Raw genomic sequence first — 18,063 nt, forward strand, 5'->3', positions numbered from 1 at the left:
CCTTTCACCTATTAGGCGTAGATCAACAGTTCGCAGCCTACGCAGGTGGCCTTGAGGAATAGGGCAAGACAGTCAGTTCATTCTTGTTATCGTATCTCTGGGAAGAATTGTTGTTGTTCTCTTCGGCGTCAACCTTCAAGCGTTGTCCAGCTGGTGCCTTTTTAACCTGTTACCTGTTAAATGAAGGTTCAGTTTATAAAAAAAATAAAAACAACCACATAACAATAGCTGAATTTGAAATCACAATATTTTACCCTCAAACATTTTATTTAAGAACTATCATGCTGTACATCCTGAACTCACCCAAATACTTTTTCAGAATCTCGCTCACATTAACCAAAGAAACTATGCATAAAATTAGTGCATGCATAAAAAACTCAGACAGGCTCTTTTGGGCAAAAATTGCATTCTTGGAAGAGTTCAAGGAGAAAACCACTGACTGCTGAGCAAAGGGAACACAATGGCTGGTCTCACATTTGCCAGAAAACATCTTGATGATCCCCAAGACTTTTGGGAAGATATTCTGTGAATCAATGAAAATAAAGTTGATCTTCCTGGAATGTTTGAGTCCCGTTACTGTCATGGTGGGTGGTCGGAAGGACTCAAAATGCAGACTCACAAATCGACAGTTCAGTGCATTTATTTACAGTGCAGGCAGTCTAAACAGGGAAGTAATGAATTTGCAATTGTATCTCGAGAACCGCAGTGTGGCGGAGGTGTGGTCCCTGGCTCAGCTGCAAGGGAAGGGGTGTGCAGTGAGCTCAAAGGGGCGGTGACAGGAGGCAGGTGAGGCCACAGGTGGTGGTGACTGAACTGATGACAGTCTCTTTTCCTTTTATAGTGAAGCAAGAGACGCGCGCGGGTGTGTGAGCTGAGACCAGCCCTGAGTGGGGACTATGGCATTGTGTGTTTAACATTACAATAAACACTGAGAACTGTGAACACAGCCATTGTGCGCATGGGTTCACCTTACAAGAAGGAAATCCAGAAGGCTCCTGAGCCATGCCAAGGGTATGGCCACAGTGTGGTGGTGATTGAACTACTATATGCCATGCTTTGGTGGACACGGGCTGTACGCAGACCCTCGTGTACCAAAGCTTGGTTCACCCCGAGGCATTGCTGCAGGCAGAGTGGGTGGAGGTGAAGTGTGCTCATGGTGATATTCACAGGTATCCTATAGTGCCGTTGTTGTTAGAATATAAGCCCCACTTCTCTGGTGAGCCTGGTGAAGGAAAGAGATGAGTTGGGGTTGGAGGTGCCAAATTCCATCATTCCTGCCTCCCTCCATTGTGATAACCATCTCACACAGGCCCTGAGAGCAGATGTTGCCAAGTTGCAACAGCGCTTTGCAGACATGTTCTCCCCCCTGTCCAGCCAAATGTTGCTCATCGAGCATAATTTTGAAACAGCCTGGCGTGATGGTGCGTTTACGCCCTACAGGCGATCTGAACATAAAAGGCAAATTGTTCCAAGGAAATTGGCTGAAATGCTGAAAATCGGAGTAATAGAAGAGTCAGAGTCGGTCAATGCAGAATCCTGCTCTACCTTCAAAAACTCCTGGGTTTTTTTTGTACTGTGTGTTGGATCATTGTCCATATATAGTGTCAGACACTGTCCAATCATCCTTACTGTATTTGGCTGAAATGAATTTATATTTATAAGTCATGTTAAATCAAAAATAAACATCAGTAGTACATGAGATTAAATTCTCAGTGTCTTAAAGAGGATGTTGTTCTTTTCAGATTATGAGCTTTTCCTCATAAGCGACACTTGGAATCCTCTCCGTACATTTTACCTATTTAATTTATAGCATAGCATATATAGAATGAAACTTGAATACATAGAATGAAACTTGAATATATAGAATGTATGAACCTCATGTTTAGAGATGAAGTTTTTTTCTGAGTTTCCTTTATAAAATGGCATCAGCTGAACTGTTTCAGTACTTTGTAGAGCTTGACAACTGTTTTCCGACAGCTGTTCAAACTGCAAATGGTAGAAATAATTTGGAGTTTATATTGCGTCACCTTGAAGAACACGTTTTCATTATTGCAACATTTCTAGTGCTCATGAATAATGTTCAACAAAATGTTTCTGGGAGAAGATTATGCACGCTTCTTGAGGGAATTTATTAATCACTGATGGAGATGTCAACTGAGCAAACACTTCAGGCAGAAGCTGAAGCACATATTATGGGCTCATTATACCAATCTACATCTCAAAGTGGAAGGCCAAGTTAAGTGATAAAAATGGAAACAAATTTATTCATAATGTGTATGGCACTTGACACAGTCAATAGATGGCAAACAAGATAATGAATGCAAGGAATAAGGAAGAAGTTAACATATTTGTTATTTTGTTTCTTTTAGAGGACGGAGAGCAATTCAGCAGAGGGTCTACAATGTCACTGTCCCAAATCAAGTGTGATATGTCTTTTTTTACTTTTTAAATTCGATTAATATTAATTATTACTTGCTGAATTGCAGTAATTTAATTTTTTTTGCTATGTTATAATAAACAAAGTTGTATAATGTCTGGGTTGAAATATTGTTTATCTAAAGATTACATGACAGAAGTACAATGCCAAAGTCATAGACCATATACCACACCAAACCATCACTTTTGTTGTTCCAACAGTCTTGGAGGGATCCATCCAATGTGGGTTAGTGTCAGACCAATAGCGGTGGTTTTGTTTGTTAACTTCACCATTCACATAAAAGTTTGCCTCATCACTGAACTGAGGGTCCTGCACCAATTTTTGTTTTGCCCATTCTGCAAATTCTGTGCGCCGATCTGGGTCATCCTCGTTGAGATGCTGCAGTAGCTGGAGTTTGTAAGGGTGCCATTTGTGAGTAGCTAATATCCGCCGAAGGGATGTTCGACTAATGCCACTCTCCAGTGACATGTGGCGAGTGCTACACTGTGGGCTCTTGCTGAATGAAGCTAGGACAGCCACTGATGTTTCTTCATTAGTGACAGTTTTCTTGCGTCCACATTTTGGCAAATCCAACACTGAACCAGTTTCACGAAACTTAGCAAGCAATTTGCTGACTGTAGCATGGGAGATGGGTGGTCTCGTAGGGTGTCTTGGATTGAAATCTGCTGCAATGACCCGGTTACTGCGTTCACCAGATATCAACACAATTTCGATCCGCTCCTCACGTGTTAACCTCTTCGACATGTCAATGGCTGTGAACAAAGAGAAACTTGTAAATAACTCATGACAGAATAAAGTTACATTGAAACCAAGCACACCATTGTTTTTCTTGTGACATTACCAATAAGTTTGATGTGTCACATGGCCCTCTTCCTATTGAAAAAACAAAAGTTGTATCCAAGATGGCCGACTTCTAAATGGCCACCATGGTCACCACCCATCTTGAGGAGTTTGCCCCCTCACATATACTAATGTGCCACAAACAGGACTTTAATATCACCAACCATTCCCATGTTATTACGGTGTATCCATATAAATGGCCCACCCTGTATATATGTATAACATTTCACACATACTGTTACTTACAATTAAAGCTGACAGTCTTTCTCTCTATTGCATTTGATTGTTTATTTCAAATGATCAAAAACCTTTAGACCTATTTGAACATTATGTGTATATGGTTTAATATCAGGAGAACTACATATTAAGTGTATGAAGTGTTGCTGTTCCGAGTACCTTTGAAAACATCCAGATTTAAAGAAGCACCATGCTGCAACCCCAATCACATTCAGAGTAAGCAAAATACCAAATAAGGCCCAAGCAGCAGAACATGCTCCTACAGGGACACAAGAAGGAAGAATATAATTAGACTAATGTTGTTCTCTTTCCCTTTCATGGCTTTTAGTTTTATATTTCACATTTAGATGACTCAGACAATATTGCAAGTCTTCTAAATGGCAATAGGACACCTCAGGTGGCTTGGCTATATTCCTAAATCATTCTACACCTGGACTCAACATATTTAAAAACTTCCATCTGCTGGCAGGTGAGGCACAAAAATAAAAGACAAACTTAATATGACCGTGAAAGAAGCAAGCTGGCAGTTTTTGGGAGTAACAGAATACATGTACCGGCGTTACGTATTTAAAATACAAAATATGGGTAACTGTATTCTGTTACAGTTACCGTTTAAAAAGGTAGTATTCCGAATACAGTTACTTTGTTGACATAAAGGGATTACACGGAGGTCTTTTCCTGTTTCATATGTTAGGCTGTCCCCTCTCTATTTTTGGTAATTCCATGCCAGTGGAAACCCAAACAAAACACGCATTAAGAGGCTCTAATGCCTGGGTCTCAATCTCGCGGCCCATGTCAACTCTACCTGCGGCCCGCATAATGACGCAAAGAAATATTTAAAAAAAATATTGTTCAAAAAATTTTTTAATATGAAGGCAATAGGCAGAGTGTTACAGGCATATCCCTAAAGAATGTAACCTCATGGTCAGTGTAGCCCAGTTGTAAGTAAGCTATTCAGACTCGAATGTACACTGTGTTCATGTTTTTCTCCTTCTTTCTTCTATTGGAGTAGCCTTTCAATGTCTCTCACTGGCAAAGTTGACCCAGACAACAAAGTAAAGTTTTCGGCTATGAGCCCGACACGGAGCCCGACACGGAACCCGACGTATTAGCCAGAGGTCCCTTTACTACGGTTCGGAGCCGCGGACCTGTTTTATATATACACAGAATATTTTTCTATAGGAGATCGCTGCAAAAACCTAATGTCCACCCTACCGTTACTCATTTTATGTTAAGATTTAGTTGGTATTGGTATGCGAGTAACCTTCAGCAATAGTAATAAATCACACAGCAATAGTACATTCATGTAGTTGTAAACAGCTTGCTAATATATTAAATAATCCAAAGTATTCAGAATACGTTACTCTCATTGAGTAAGGTAACGAAATATGTTACGAAATACATTTTGGGGCATGTATTCTGTAATCTGTAGTGGAATACATTTTAAATGTAACCTTCCCAACAATGCAAGCTGGTACATGTTTTGAGCTTGTAATGGTGGCCTGAGTTAAAACGATGTATTGCACTGAGTGGCGCATGAGTCATCCATTCATTCACTTGTCAGTTTCATGCTGTTTATACTTTAAGCCGAACTCTTCAAGCTAGTTGGTGTTCAGAACTGTCATGGTCCTGGGCCGTGTTGGCCCAGTATTCTTAGTTCTCTTGTATTTTTGTATTCAGTTCCCTGTTTAGGTTCTGTTTCCTGAGTTGCCCTGTTATGTTGTTCCCTGTGTGCTTTCCCTTTGTGACTCTCACCCCCTGTGTGCCCCTCTATGTATTCATGAGCCCTTGTCCCCTTTCGTGTTTTATTCCATGTTTTCCCCAGCCTGTTATGTCTGTGTTCTCCCCGTGCTCTCTCCTCCTGTCTGAACCTCTGTACTTCCTGTTTGACTCTGCCCGTCTCCCGTCAGTGTTATGTTCACCCCGCCCTGTCTCGTTATGGTTATCTGTGTCAGCTGTGTTCCCCGTGTGTTCCCACTTTCCTCGTTAACCCTCTGTGTATTTCTGTCTGCGTCTCCCTCTGTTCGGCGTCGCGTTCTCCCTCATGTTGTGTGTTACTCTCCCCGTGGTTCCTGGTACAGCTCATGTTTAGTTTTTCCAGTTTAGTTCAGTACTGTTTTGTGTTTCACCTTTAAGCCAGCATTAAAACTGATCTTTAAGTTTATCCCCGTGTCTGTGAGTCTGCATCTTGGGTCCTTCTCCTGCCTGCCACACAGCGACCATGACAAGAACAAGATCAGAATGAAGCAACACCAGCAAAAGCTCAAATAAAAACTCAGAAACAAATCCTGAAAGATTTGGACAAACTGCACAGCTAAATCCAAGCTGACCTCACCTGCTGCAACATGCACATAGAGCTGACCATGTTTACGTCCATATGCGTTAGATGCTTCACACTGGTAGAGGCCATTTAGATCAGAGGTCAGACTCAGCAGTTGTAGCTTTGCACCATCTACTTTGACACCAGGCTGTGACAAAGACTGTCCAGATCTGGAAAAAACACGAACAAGACTCTACATGAAATGTACAGAGAAGGAAAAAAAATGTGAGTTTTGAAAAAATGCAAATTAATTTTAGTCATTAGCTTTTTGTGTTGCACTTTCCTTGCTCACACCAAAACATTACATTATTTAATTTTTACCTAATTACATGACTCCCTGAAAAACAAGATCCGAGGGGGTAGAGGCAGCCAGGTACATTCACATCACAACCTTCTCCCAATTGTTTCCATTTTCCCTTTTGATCCCACCATTATATCATAAAAATAAACACCATATTATTAAGCTTAGAATTCATGTTTGGGCATAACAAAGATCATTCATTTACTCAAATCAACACCATCTTATTATATTCACTCTGTTTTACATTTATTGTCCACTTGTTGGCACAGTAGAGCAAGTGAAGCACAATGCAGCTTTGGCCCATGAGTTTACCAAGTGGATGAAAAGCTTTAATGCTTCATGAAACTTCATACAGCCATTACTGATTGCAGAATAAAGATCCAAATACTGAAACACAACAAAAAGGAAAAAATAATTTATTTTACTCATGTATACATGTGTATTTAGCTATTAGCAGTGGCTCATGGTGATGGGTTTACTTAAATTTTTAACTTCCTAATTAATTCCCTCCAACTGTTTTCTTACCACCATAATTACATCTTCCTCTCTTTCTTTCTCCCTCCATTTTTGGGACTACTGTCCCTTGTCATGCATTTCTCCATGGACAGTGTTAGCAACAACACCTTTATGTGACTACCAAGGCTTTATAATAGTCACTGCTTGTAATAGGATTGATGGTGCAGCAGCTAACATTTTAGTTAATTTGATACATTTTAATTTCTAGTTTCTTTTTTCTTTTTCTGTCATAGCGTTTAAAGCTCCACCTTTTCACTTTTGGTTGTCCATCTTTATCAAAGGTTTCTTACACAGTAAACTTCTGTTCTACAAGGTGGATGGTAGGAGACCGGCCGGTCTTGTTAAGAGATTTGATCAGGCAATCCAGTGTCAGTAATGAAAAAGAATAAATGAGTGGCAGTCAGTGCTTGTAGGGCTAGTGGCAGTGGACCACCAGCCAGCCTGTAGGCTATAAAATGATATTGACGACAAAGAAAAAAAATGATATTGACCCATCGGCCCAGAAATGTCCTGGCACACTGGGAAAATGCCTGGTATGCCAGATTACCAGTCCTGCCCTGGTAGGTAGAAAGACTAAACACAGATGGACACAACAGACACAAACACAGTGAAGGAACACAAAGCTCAGAAAAAATGAGTATCAAAATAAAACAGTAAGGAAATAATACAAATAAATAAATAATACAAAGGTTAAATAAAAACCTACATATACCAACTTAACATTGAGGGAAACACTGGGAAAGGATAGAAAACATGCAGGGCTCTAATTTCTCAATGGCACCAATGCAACCAGCTGCTTGAGTAAGAAAAAAAAGTCTCCGTGTGGTCAACAACAGACACAATATGCCTATATCGTGCTCTAAACCAATCAGAGATAGTCAAGGGTGGGACCTCTCTGATTGGCCGTGGTACAGATATTCCTATAGGCCTACATGTGTACGTTTGAAAGTGCAGGCGGATAGAGAGAGGTGAGTAGCCTAGGCCCGATAGAAGTTGATATAACTGTGGGTAATGAGAAAAGATGAAGACAACGAATTATAACTTTTTTGTTAAGGCCTGATCCGTCTGAAATTCATAGCCAGTGTTCTGACACGGAACCATCAAGCTCTTAGGTTATGTCTAACACTAGTCCAGAGGGGGCATCAGATAATGAGCCACATACGATTGACTCCGAGCCAGAGCCCACTGAAAGTAAAAGGGGGAAAGTGTATAAATTTCAAACAGAGTGGCTTGACCAGTTTCCCTGGCTAAGATACAGTAAAGCTGACAACGTGATGCACTGCATTTACTGTCATGAGTGTGGAAAGACCATGGCCAGATGTTCTGGGAATCCATGCTACCTGACAAACTATCATACCCATTGTTTCTGCGCATGTGCATAAAGTACATAAGGTAGGAGGTTTTGCCAAAGTAGCATGGTTTGTCAGAACACCAGCAATACTGCATTTGGGACTGTTGCTAATACGTTTCAGACTGAAATGCTGAAAAAGCACAGTGTATCCAGAAAACAGATTATATGCTGCGATAAATGCACTGCCCCAGTGTCCCCTCTCCCCACTGCCTTTCAGTGGCAGGCAGCAGTAAACAGGTCGTCAAAGGAAGCCGAGATGATGATTACGTTTAACATTGCCTACAATATTGCCAAAGAAGAAATTCTGTTCACTAAGTTCAAGTCCAAAAAAATTCTTCACAAGAAAATGGCTTTAACGTAAACCCATCATACAGTAATGATGTTGCGTGCACCCAGTTTATAGGTGTCATCGCAGACACATTCAAGTTGGCCACCTAAGGACTGCAATGGAGGACATTCCATAAGATATCAAGCTGTTCAGATGTTCAGATATTGAGATGCTCGGTTTGAAGCCTTTGAGACACTTTAAGGCCCTTTTAATTTAGATTTTCTTTTTATTTAATACATCTTGAGGTGTTTGAAGTTTAAATTTTAAACACTAGCACTTTTTCAGTAACTTATCTTTCTTGTAGAACTGTGCTCCAAATAAAGAACTTTGTGTTGACAAGATTGTTAGTTAAATTTTTTACAAATCAATATTGTCTGCATGGATAGCAATTTTCAAAAAAAAAAGTGAACATTTAAAACTGCAGTGTTAAGCGATGCGGTAGAAAGACTTGGGTGCACCTAACTTTTGTGCTGGTGCACCTAAGAAGAATGTTAGTCTAGAGCCCTGACATATACAAGACTTAACACAACACAACTGAAAGCAAAATGATAACAGAAAAGCACTAAATAAGCCAAAAGTAATATTAAACAAAAGCACAAAAACCTTTTTTTTAATATTAGTTTCTGGCACAGGCAGTTAAAAATCATTTAATTTGGATTTTGAGTACACCACGAGACCAGATGATTCATTATTTAGTTTCTATTTTTTTTTTAAATATCTCTGTCCAGCCTTTCTATGGGGAGTTTGTTTGTTATTCTCATATTTGCACGAGTTCACGGGTTCACCAGCTACTCCGGCTTCCTCCCACACGGCAAAGACATGCAGTTACTGAGAGTTCAAAGTCAGAGAGAGTCAATATGACTTAAGGGGAACAGATTTCTTTTAAAAAAAAAGAGATGAGGACAAATATAAAGCAGAGATGTGTTTCTGTTAGAGGAGTTAACCTGTGGAATAGTTATGACAGTGATTTAAAAAGGTGTAGTTCATTTTCCTTGTTTAAAAATATGTTTAAAAATAGAGTATTAGAAAAATATATAAATCAAGAATGAAAAGAGCAAAAAAAAAAAAAAAAACCTCTTGATTCTTTTGCTTTGATGTAGTTACTTATCTAAGGTGGAAAGTTTTTTTTTTTTTCTTGTTTGTTTGTTTGTTTGGTTTTTCTTTGTTTTATTATTTGCTTCGAGCCCTGTGTACAGGAGCTGCATGCAAAAAGATATTTTGTGAAAAGGGTTGGATAAGGATAAACAAATGCTTCAGCCAATACCTTTTGATTAGCCTTGTCTCCTGCTTTCTTTCAGCTTCTGTCTGCTGATCTAAAACGGCCTGTGCAATCCTCCAGAGTTCCAATGACAAAACACTTTTCTTTTTATTTGCAACATTTTTTTCAGTCAAGTCACAATGTCTCTTTACTATTGCACAGCAATTGCAATAGGCTACAGCAGATCATTTTATGTGGCTTTTTGAATGCAGTTTTCCTATCCTGTCACTGCACATTGACTTGAGTAGAAAAGATGATCAGATATGTTTAACTGGATATCATCAAAAGGAGGGTTGAACCACTATTTTTATTTTTGCTTTTAAACCACAGAATGATTAGTAGTAGCAGTCTTCAATTATAGGCTTGTTTTATAGCCTAGGTTGTGGACATTTTGTTGTACTTCTTTTTTGCATGTTGTCAGAGGTTGTCAATAAATGTTAGTTAACCAACAACAGCTGATGAGTTTGAGTGATACAGGTAGGCCTATCATGGGACTAGTCAGCAAGGGGAGTTGTACTCTTGGTTGGGTTGCTAGCTTGACTTTCAACACAATGTTCATTCTCAATCATTGGATTTTCTTGTTGTTGAAACTTTCTGGATTTTTGGCCTCCGCTTTTTTTTTGTGTAACTTTACAAAAAAATATTCACTCAGTTCGGACCATCCACACATTAACAGCCATGCCTTTGGGATTCCTATAGTTTATGCTGAAGACTAGAATTCTCTGAGCATCTTCAACTAAAATTCAAATGTGTTTGCACATTTATCTCCTGGAAAGAGCTCACTGTCATTGAAAGGAAAAAAAAACCCCACCACCAACAACAAAACTTATGGCATCAAGTCTATTCAGGTAAAAAAAAAAAAACTTCACAAACACAATTATGTAATACTTCTTTCAGTGTTTCCCTTTTCACAAGCAGTCGCGACAGTGGATGACTCTGAATATTTGAGCTTGCAGAGGTCTCCTCCTGGTCTCAAACCAGCGAGATTTCACGTACGAATGTGTAAACTACTACACTATGGAGTCACCACAAGTATCTAATGCAATAGTATCCAACTTTGCCCAGCTTTAACAGAATTTTTATTTAATTTACTTTGTGATCTTTTCCATAGGAGTAGGCTACATCAAATTTGACAGTTGCTGCATTTATGGAAATAATCTTACACAGCTGCATTAGAAGCAGTTTGACATGAGAATAACTCTTACACGTGACCAGTTTTTGTACAGTTTATGTGATTCTTAGGTTTGTGGTTATTTGTATGTCATCTATTAAGTATGTTTCTCTTAGTCTTCCGTTTTGTGTGATTTTTGAGTTTTTCTTCCTCATTGTCTTCTCCTGTGTTTAGTCAGTCTCATCTTCACATTTGTTTTTCTCTTGTCTCAGTGTTTGCTGTTCCATTTCTGTCTCTCCAGTCAGTCATGTCCCCATGCTTGTTTCTCCCTGGTTCCTCTGCCAAGCCTCTGTGACATAGTCTCTGTGTTATCCTACTTCCTGTTTTCGTTTTTACAGTCCTTTTTCCTATTTCCTATTTCCTTCTTTAGTACAGCTGTGTTATGGTAAATGGCCTGTATTTGTATAGCGCTAGTCCCTAAGGACCCCCGAAGCGCTTTACACATCCTGTCATCCACCCATTCACACACACATTCACACATGATGGCAAGCTACATTGTAGCCACAGCCACCCCGGGACGCACTGACAGAGGCGAGGCTGCCGGACCACCACCAGTAGGCAACGGGTGAAGTGTTTTGCCCAAGGACACAATGACCGACATTGTTCAAGCCAGGGCTCAAACCGGCAACCTTCCGATTACAAGGCGAACTGCCAACTCCTGAGCCACGATCGCTCGTTATGACCTGTTGCCCATCCTCTCGTCATGCGTAATGTGTGTTCCTCGTCGATTTGTTCCCATTTGCTGTGTTTCTGCTCTGTTTTCTAGTTCCTAGAGTCCTGGTTTCCTCCTGGCCTGTACTGTTTAGTTTTGAGCTGCCTCTTCCACTTCCCTTTGTGTTTGGGTCCTGCCTGACCTGCCACTTACCACACACACACACACACACACACACACACACACACACACACACACACAGTAATTATTCAAATGACTTTACCTGCTCCAGTTAAATATTGCATTTGGGTTGGCTTCTGTCACACACTCAAACGAGTCCTCTGAAATCACTCTAATGTTCACTTCTGTGGGTGAGACTGCAGAAGATATAGAGAAAAGTGTGTTAATCCTGAACTAAGGAAATATTAATGATTTCACATATGTTTGAATCCTATTATGGCACGCAAATCCATAAATCTTGGTTACTTGTCATTTAGATCAAGGAGTGATCCCTTCATAGTGATTTAAATACGTCACTGACTCAATTACAAACACCTTCAACTAAAAAAACTGAAGGTTGGTAACACTGCAGGACAGTGCTGTGTCACTGAAATGGTCATGGATTGGTATTGAGGGATGAAGCTCAGCTGAGAGAGCATTCCTCTATGTCATCACCGGCATTACCTTGGATTTCTGGCACAGCTCAGTCCATTAACTGTAGCTACTGACAGTCAGCATGTCTCTGACAAAATGGGTGTTAAGTTTTGACTTTTTTCGATGCCTCAGTTCAGGTAAACTAAGCTCACTCAAGGTAGCCAAAAACTCCAAATTGAGGTATATTGACCTCAGTAAAGATCGATTATTTTGGTACTTGGTATTTTGTCTTTCACCTGACAGTCCAAAAAACAAAACACCCACATTAAGTATTATTTAGTCTTTAACACTAATGGCGTAACAGTAGCCTTTGTATCAACCTAGATATCCTCATTTTGTCTTGACTTTTGCTCTACTTATCTTGCAGAAATTCTTTCTTAATCTGTTGTGACATAATATTGACTGCCACAACCAGGAGACAAAGTCATGAGAGCAGGGGAAATGTCACAATCGCATATGAAGAAAGAAAAAAAAAGTAAGACTGGACATAGCTGCAGTGCCAGAGGAGGCAGGATGGAACAGTTGACAGCCAATATCTAATTATACCTCCCCTGTTTCTACACAGCAGCAAAATGGTGCATTGGGAGAAAACGCTGAGCGGACAGGGAGAGGACAGCATAGACAGAGTTGGGGGACAGTGCTGTAAAGCAAATAACAGTGTAGAAAATGTAAATTAAAATACTGTGATAAAGAAACGGCGTGTACAAGGTGCATGTGTGTGTGTGTGTGGGGGGGGGGGGGGTTCATAGTGGCAGACATGCTACAACTTGGTTAAACAATTAAAATTCTAAAATCAACAGTGACACAACAAAAGACAAATAATAAACTACATCCGCAGCTGATACTCACAGTAGACCTGTATGGTGAAGGGCAGACTTTCTTCTTTAGTCAGGGAGTCACCACTGATGACACACTGGACCTGGTGACCGTTAATCTCTCTCGTAGGAACGCCAAACAATGAGCTGACTGTGGTAGTCGTACCGTTGTCATACTGGGTGGAATTTGTTGTCGTCCTCACTTTGTCTCCCAAAGCACCAGTGAGCCACCTCACCTCTGCAGGAGGCTTCGATCCAGCAGCCGTGCAGGTAGCAAATAAAACCTCTTCAGTGCCCAAAGTTGGAAGGTTGTCCTTGATATTTGTGAAAGGAGGCACTAGGAGAGTTACAGCACACAAATAAATAAACATGCATACAGGATGGTCGAAGTAACTCTGTCTCTGTCTCACACACAAACACCCACAATATTTTAAATAAAGTGTTTTTTCATACCAAGCAAGTTCAGAGGTATCTCAGTCTTCTGATTTCCACTGGGAAACAAGGTGAAGATGCATGTGTAGCTGCCTTCATCCTTCAGGGTAACATTGGATAACTGGAGAGTTCCATTTTTGTTGTTAAAATTCCCGATATATTTAAATCGATCATCACGTCCATTGACAAACTGCACTCCCTCTCTGGGTAGGATAGTTAGGAAATTGTCATTGCGAGGTTTTTCTCTCGTCTTCCTCTGCCAGGTAATCTGTGTCAGGTCATCGTTGGTATAAATGACATGGCACGGTAAGATAGCAGTACCTCCTTGTTCCACTGTCACACTTCCATCAATCACCCGGAGAGCTGGAAAGTACATGAAAGATCAGATCACAGATGAAAAAGTAAAAACAAAAGAGCATCCAAGAAGATTTTCACACTTAAACCACACACTTAATTGACTGTTTATCTTGATCATTATTTTGACTTTCAACAATTAAATAAAAGTGCCTGAGTGAGAATAGAAATAGAAAACAAAGCAAAAGCAGACCAAGCTCTCCCTGACCATGTGCCTGGATGTGCCAGTCAGCTGTTTTGGATTAGTCTGAATGAGTAACACTATGTCAATTACAGAAATACAGTGCTATCACAAAGAAATTGCTGCTTTCCTGATTTCTTAGTTATTTTGCATATTTGTCATGTTAAATATTTCAGATATTAAATAAGAATAACCCAAATGAATAAAAAAAAGAATACAGCTTTGAAATGCTGATTTTATTTATTAAGGGAAAAAAGTTGTTCAAACCTACCTGATCATATTTTCCCCCTAAATCTAATTACTGGTTATGCCACTCTTGGCAACAAGAACTGAAATTGAATTGAAAATAACACTGCATTATGCGTTTCTTCAGGTTATTTAATATTCCTACTGTGATTATTTAGTGGCCATAGATGGGCCTAATAGAAAAAAACATGGAAATTAATTTACGCAAAATAAAAGGTCCTCAATTAATTATACTAAATTTGATATTAACAGCTACTTTGAAGCTACATTGAAGATCTCATTAGAAAGACAGAAATTATTTCATCCCCAACCATGTTCACCTCACATACTTTATCATGATAAGGATGCAATAATTCAAACATACACTGAAAATATGGAAATGCTTTTCAGATTTTGAGGGGAACAAGAGGTAGTATTAAATGTTTTTATTTCAAAATTGAAAAAAAGTGCTACTAAAGACGGTCTTTAGTGCTAAATTTCTTTTTCACATTCAGTCCACTGACCTGACAAGAAATAAACATGAACAAAACTTGTGCTATTTACAGAAACTATATAAATGATATTAGGTGCCTTTCAAATCATAAAATCTACAGGTCTTGACTTCAGGTCTTGTTTTAGTCTGCTGTAGCTTGGCATCTGTTTCTTACAGTGGGGCAAAAAAGTATTTAGTCAGCCACTGATTGTGCAAGTTCCCCCACTTAAAATGATGACAGAGGTCAGTAATTTGCACCAGAGGTACACTTCAACTGTGAGAGACAGAATGTGAAAAAAAAATCCATGAATTCACATGGTAGGATTTGTAAAGAATTTATTTGTAAATTAGGGTGGAAAATAAGTATTTGGTCACCTCAAACAAGGAAAATCTCTGGCTCTCACAGACCTGTAACGTCTTCTGTAAGAAGCTTTTCTGTCCCCCACTCGTTACCTGTATGAATGGCACCTGTTTGAACTCATCATCTGTATAAAAGACACTTGTCCAGAGCCTCAAACAGTCAGACTCCAAACTCCGCCATGGCCAAGACCAAAGAGCTTTCGAAGGACACCAGGAAAAGTATTGTAGACCTGCACCAGACTGGGAAGAGTGAATCTACAATAGGCAAGCAGCTTGGTGTGAAAAAATCAACTGTGGGAGCAATCATCAGAAAATGGAAGACATACAAGACCACTGATAATCTCCCTCGATCTGGGGCTCCACGCAAGATCTCATCCCGTGGGGTCAAAATGATCATGAGAACGGTGAGCAAAGATCCCAGAACCACACGGGGGGACCTGGTGAATGACCTGCAGAGAGCTGGGACCAAAGTAACAAAGGTCACCATCAGTAACACACTACAACGGCAGGGAATCAAATCCCGCAGTGCCAGACGTGTTCCGCTGCTGAAGCCAGTGCATGTCCAGGCCCGTCTGAAGTTTGCCAGAGAGCACATGGATGATACAGCAGAGGATTGGGAGAATGTCATGTGGTCAGATGAAACCAAAGTAGAACTTTTTGGTATAAACTCAACTCGTCGTGTTTGGAGGAAGAAGAATACTGAGTTGCATCCCAAGAACACCATACCTACTGTGAAGCATGGGGGTGGAAACATCATGCTATGGGGCTGTTTTTCTGCCAAGGGGACAGGACGACTGATCCGTGTTAAGGACAGAATGAATGGGGCCATGTATCGTGAGATTTTGAGCCAAAACCTCCTTCCATCAGTGAGAACTTTGAAGATGAAACGAGGCTGGGTCTTCCAACATGACAATGATCCAAAACACACCGCCCGGGCAACAAAGGAGTGGCTCCGTAAGAAGCATTTGAAAGTCCTGGAGTGGCCTAGCCAGTCTCCAGACCTCAACCCCATAGGAAATCTGTGGCGGGAGTTGAAAGTCCGTGTTGCTCGGCGACAGCCCCAAAACATCACTGCTCTCGAGAAGATCTGCATGGAGGAATGGGCCAAAATACCAGCTACTGTGTGTGCAAACCTGGTAAAGACCTATAGTAAACGTTTGACCTCTGTTATTGCCAACAAAGGTTATGTTACAAAGTATTGAGTTGTATTTTTGTTATTGACCAAATACTTATTTTCCACCCTGATTTACGAATAAATTCTTTACAAATCCTACCATGTGGATTCATGGATTTTTTTTTTTTTTTTTCACATTCTGTCTCTCACAGTTGAAGTGTACCTCTGGTGCAAATTACTGACCTCTGTCATCATTTTAGGTGGGGGAACTTGCACAATCGGTGGCTGACTAAATACTTTTTTGCCCCACTGTATATCACGTTTAACATAAAGCACACCTTAGGTATTAAGTAATCTGAATACAGACAGTCAAAAATCATGGCTATATTACTAAAATAAGTAGACTAGCTGGATTATACTTTGCTCCAGCTATTGACTTAGTAAACACACCCTTACTATTGCTTAAGTTTTCACAGCAGATTGAAAAAGAAGAATCTTAAAATTCTCATTTATGCAACTCCAGGAGACTAGATGATTGCCTTCTTTGTGTGTGACTTTGCTGACAAACTACTGAAAGGTAAATGAAAACATTTTGCTAGTTTCCCACGTCCTTGTGTACTCAAGGTAAAACCAACAGGCCCTGGCTGTGTACTGAGCTGATAATGTAACAATGACATAATTTTGTAACATCACCCACCATGAAGATCTTTCGAGTTATATCTAAATTCTGTTCCTACCCAGTGAATTGCTATAATCTTATCTCATGTGAAAAATCCTCTCACAAAAAACAAAAACAAAACAAAACTCAACCATACTCTTTTGTTTTATTTTATAAACTGTGGGTGAAGTTGGGGGGGGGGGTCACGCATAAGTGGGAATTTATTAGTTTATATGAACTGTCCTGAAAATGAATAGAACTGTACATATTTAAACTGTAGAGCTATAATCTGTACACACTCTTAATCCACCAGATATCCCATCATTTTGATGTTTCTACATCACCACCACCAGGACCCGCATTGGTAATGAGCAGTTACTTTTTTCATTTTCACGTTTCCCTGCCCGTCCGTTGTGACACATGCAAGTTTATCTCATTTCAGCTCAAGCCGATCCAAGCGTGTACAAAAAACTTTCAACATACCGTCAGCAGCTTCTCTGGTCAGCAGGAACGCAGATATTATCACCAAACGACAGGGTATCACGGAAAACATGGAGTGGCACTGACTTGTCATAGTAATTGTCCGTGAAAACATAAACAAAACATGTAACTCTGTCCGCTTCATTTGGTCTTCTTTCTTGTGGTTTGCTCATTGCTGCTGCTGCTGCGGCTATCCACGCCCACTGGTTCAAACAGGAAGCAAAGGTTACTTTCAAAGTCAAATGTAGGAATGCGGAGGGGGGGGATACTTAGTCAAATTTGACAAACATCATATGATTTTACATTCTTTTCGTTGTTTTCGGAAGGTGCCGCTTGTTTTGCTATGATCACACAGAAATGAAAGACACGGGATAAGCATGAGTCTAAGCCAGCTGACCTAGGACGAGAGGTCCATGGCCATGGTTGGGAAGGTTACTTTTAAAATGTATTCCACTACAGATCATCATCTGCTATTCATCTTCCTGTTCCGTCCTCACACCTTATTACTATGGGGAACAGAGCTTTCAGTCGCTCTGCTCCTCGGCTCTGGAACTCTCTTCCTCCTGCACTAAGAAATATTGACTCCCTCTCCGTATTTAAGACACAGCTCAAAACACATCTGTTTAAACTGGCTTATTCGCTTTAATGCTGATTTTATCTGTTGTCACGCTCTGTTTTGTAATTTTAACTTATTTTATGTATTTTATGACTACTGTTCCTTTTATTGTTTTTGTAAGGTGACCTTGGGTTTCTGAAAGGCGCCCTCAAATAAAATGTATTATTATTATTATTATTATTACAGAATATATGCCCCAAAATGTATTTTGTAACGTATTCCTTTACGTTACTCAATGAGAATAACGTATTCTGAATACTTTGGATTACT

General features: G+C 40.0%; 1 protein-coding gene across 5 annotated transcripts; it reads right to left on the reverse strand.

The window, feature by feature from the left end:
- Nucleotides 1–3,139: 3,139 nt before the first annotated feature.
- Nucleotides 3,140–17,797, reverse strand: LOC120717504 (nectin-2-like). 5 transcript variants are annotated; one of them, XM_040005563.1, is made up of 7 exons: nt 17,181–17,797; nt 13,334–13,675; nt 12,915–13,217; nt 11,695–11,788; nt 5,850–6,004; nt 3,674–3,773; nt 3,140–3,189 (listed from the first exon to the last, which is right to left on the reverse strand). In XM_040005563.1, exons 1-7 carry the CDS (start codon nt 17,320–17,322, stop codon nt 3,183–3,185), a joined length of 1,143 nt encoding a protein of 380 aa, XP_039861497.1. In that variant the 5' UTR covers nt 17,323–17,797; the 3' UTR covers nt 3,140–3,182. The 5 variants fall into 5 exon arrangements, with proteins under 5 accessions (XP_039861497.1, XP_039861496.1, XP_039861499.1 ...); XM_040005564.1 differs by lacking the exon at nt 3,140–3,189 and adding an exon at nt 5,644–5,719; XM_040005562.1 differs by lacking the exon at nt 3,140–3,189 and having other exon boundaries at nt 3,551–3,773.
- Between the last annotated feature and the right edge of the window lie 266 nt (nt 17,798–18,063).

This window comes from Simochromis diagramma, unplaced genomic scaffold (genome assembly GCF_900408965.1).
Source record: "Simochromis diagramma unplaced genomic scaffold, fSimDia1.1 OVJJ01000501.1, whole genome shotgun sequence".
NCBI lineage: Eukaryota > Metazoa > Chordata > Actinopteri > Cichliformes > Cichlidae > Simochromis > Simochromis diagramma.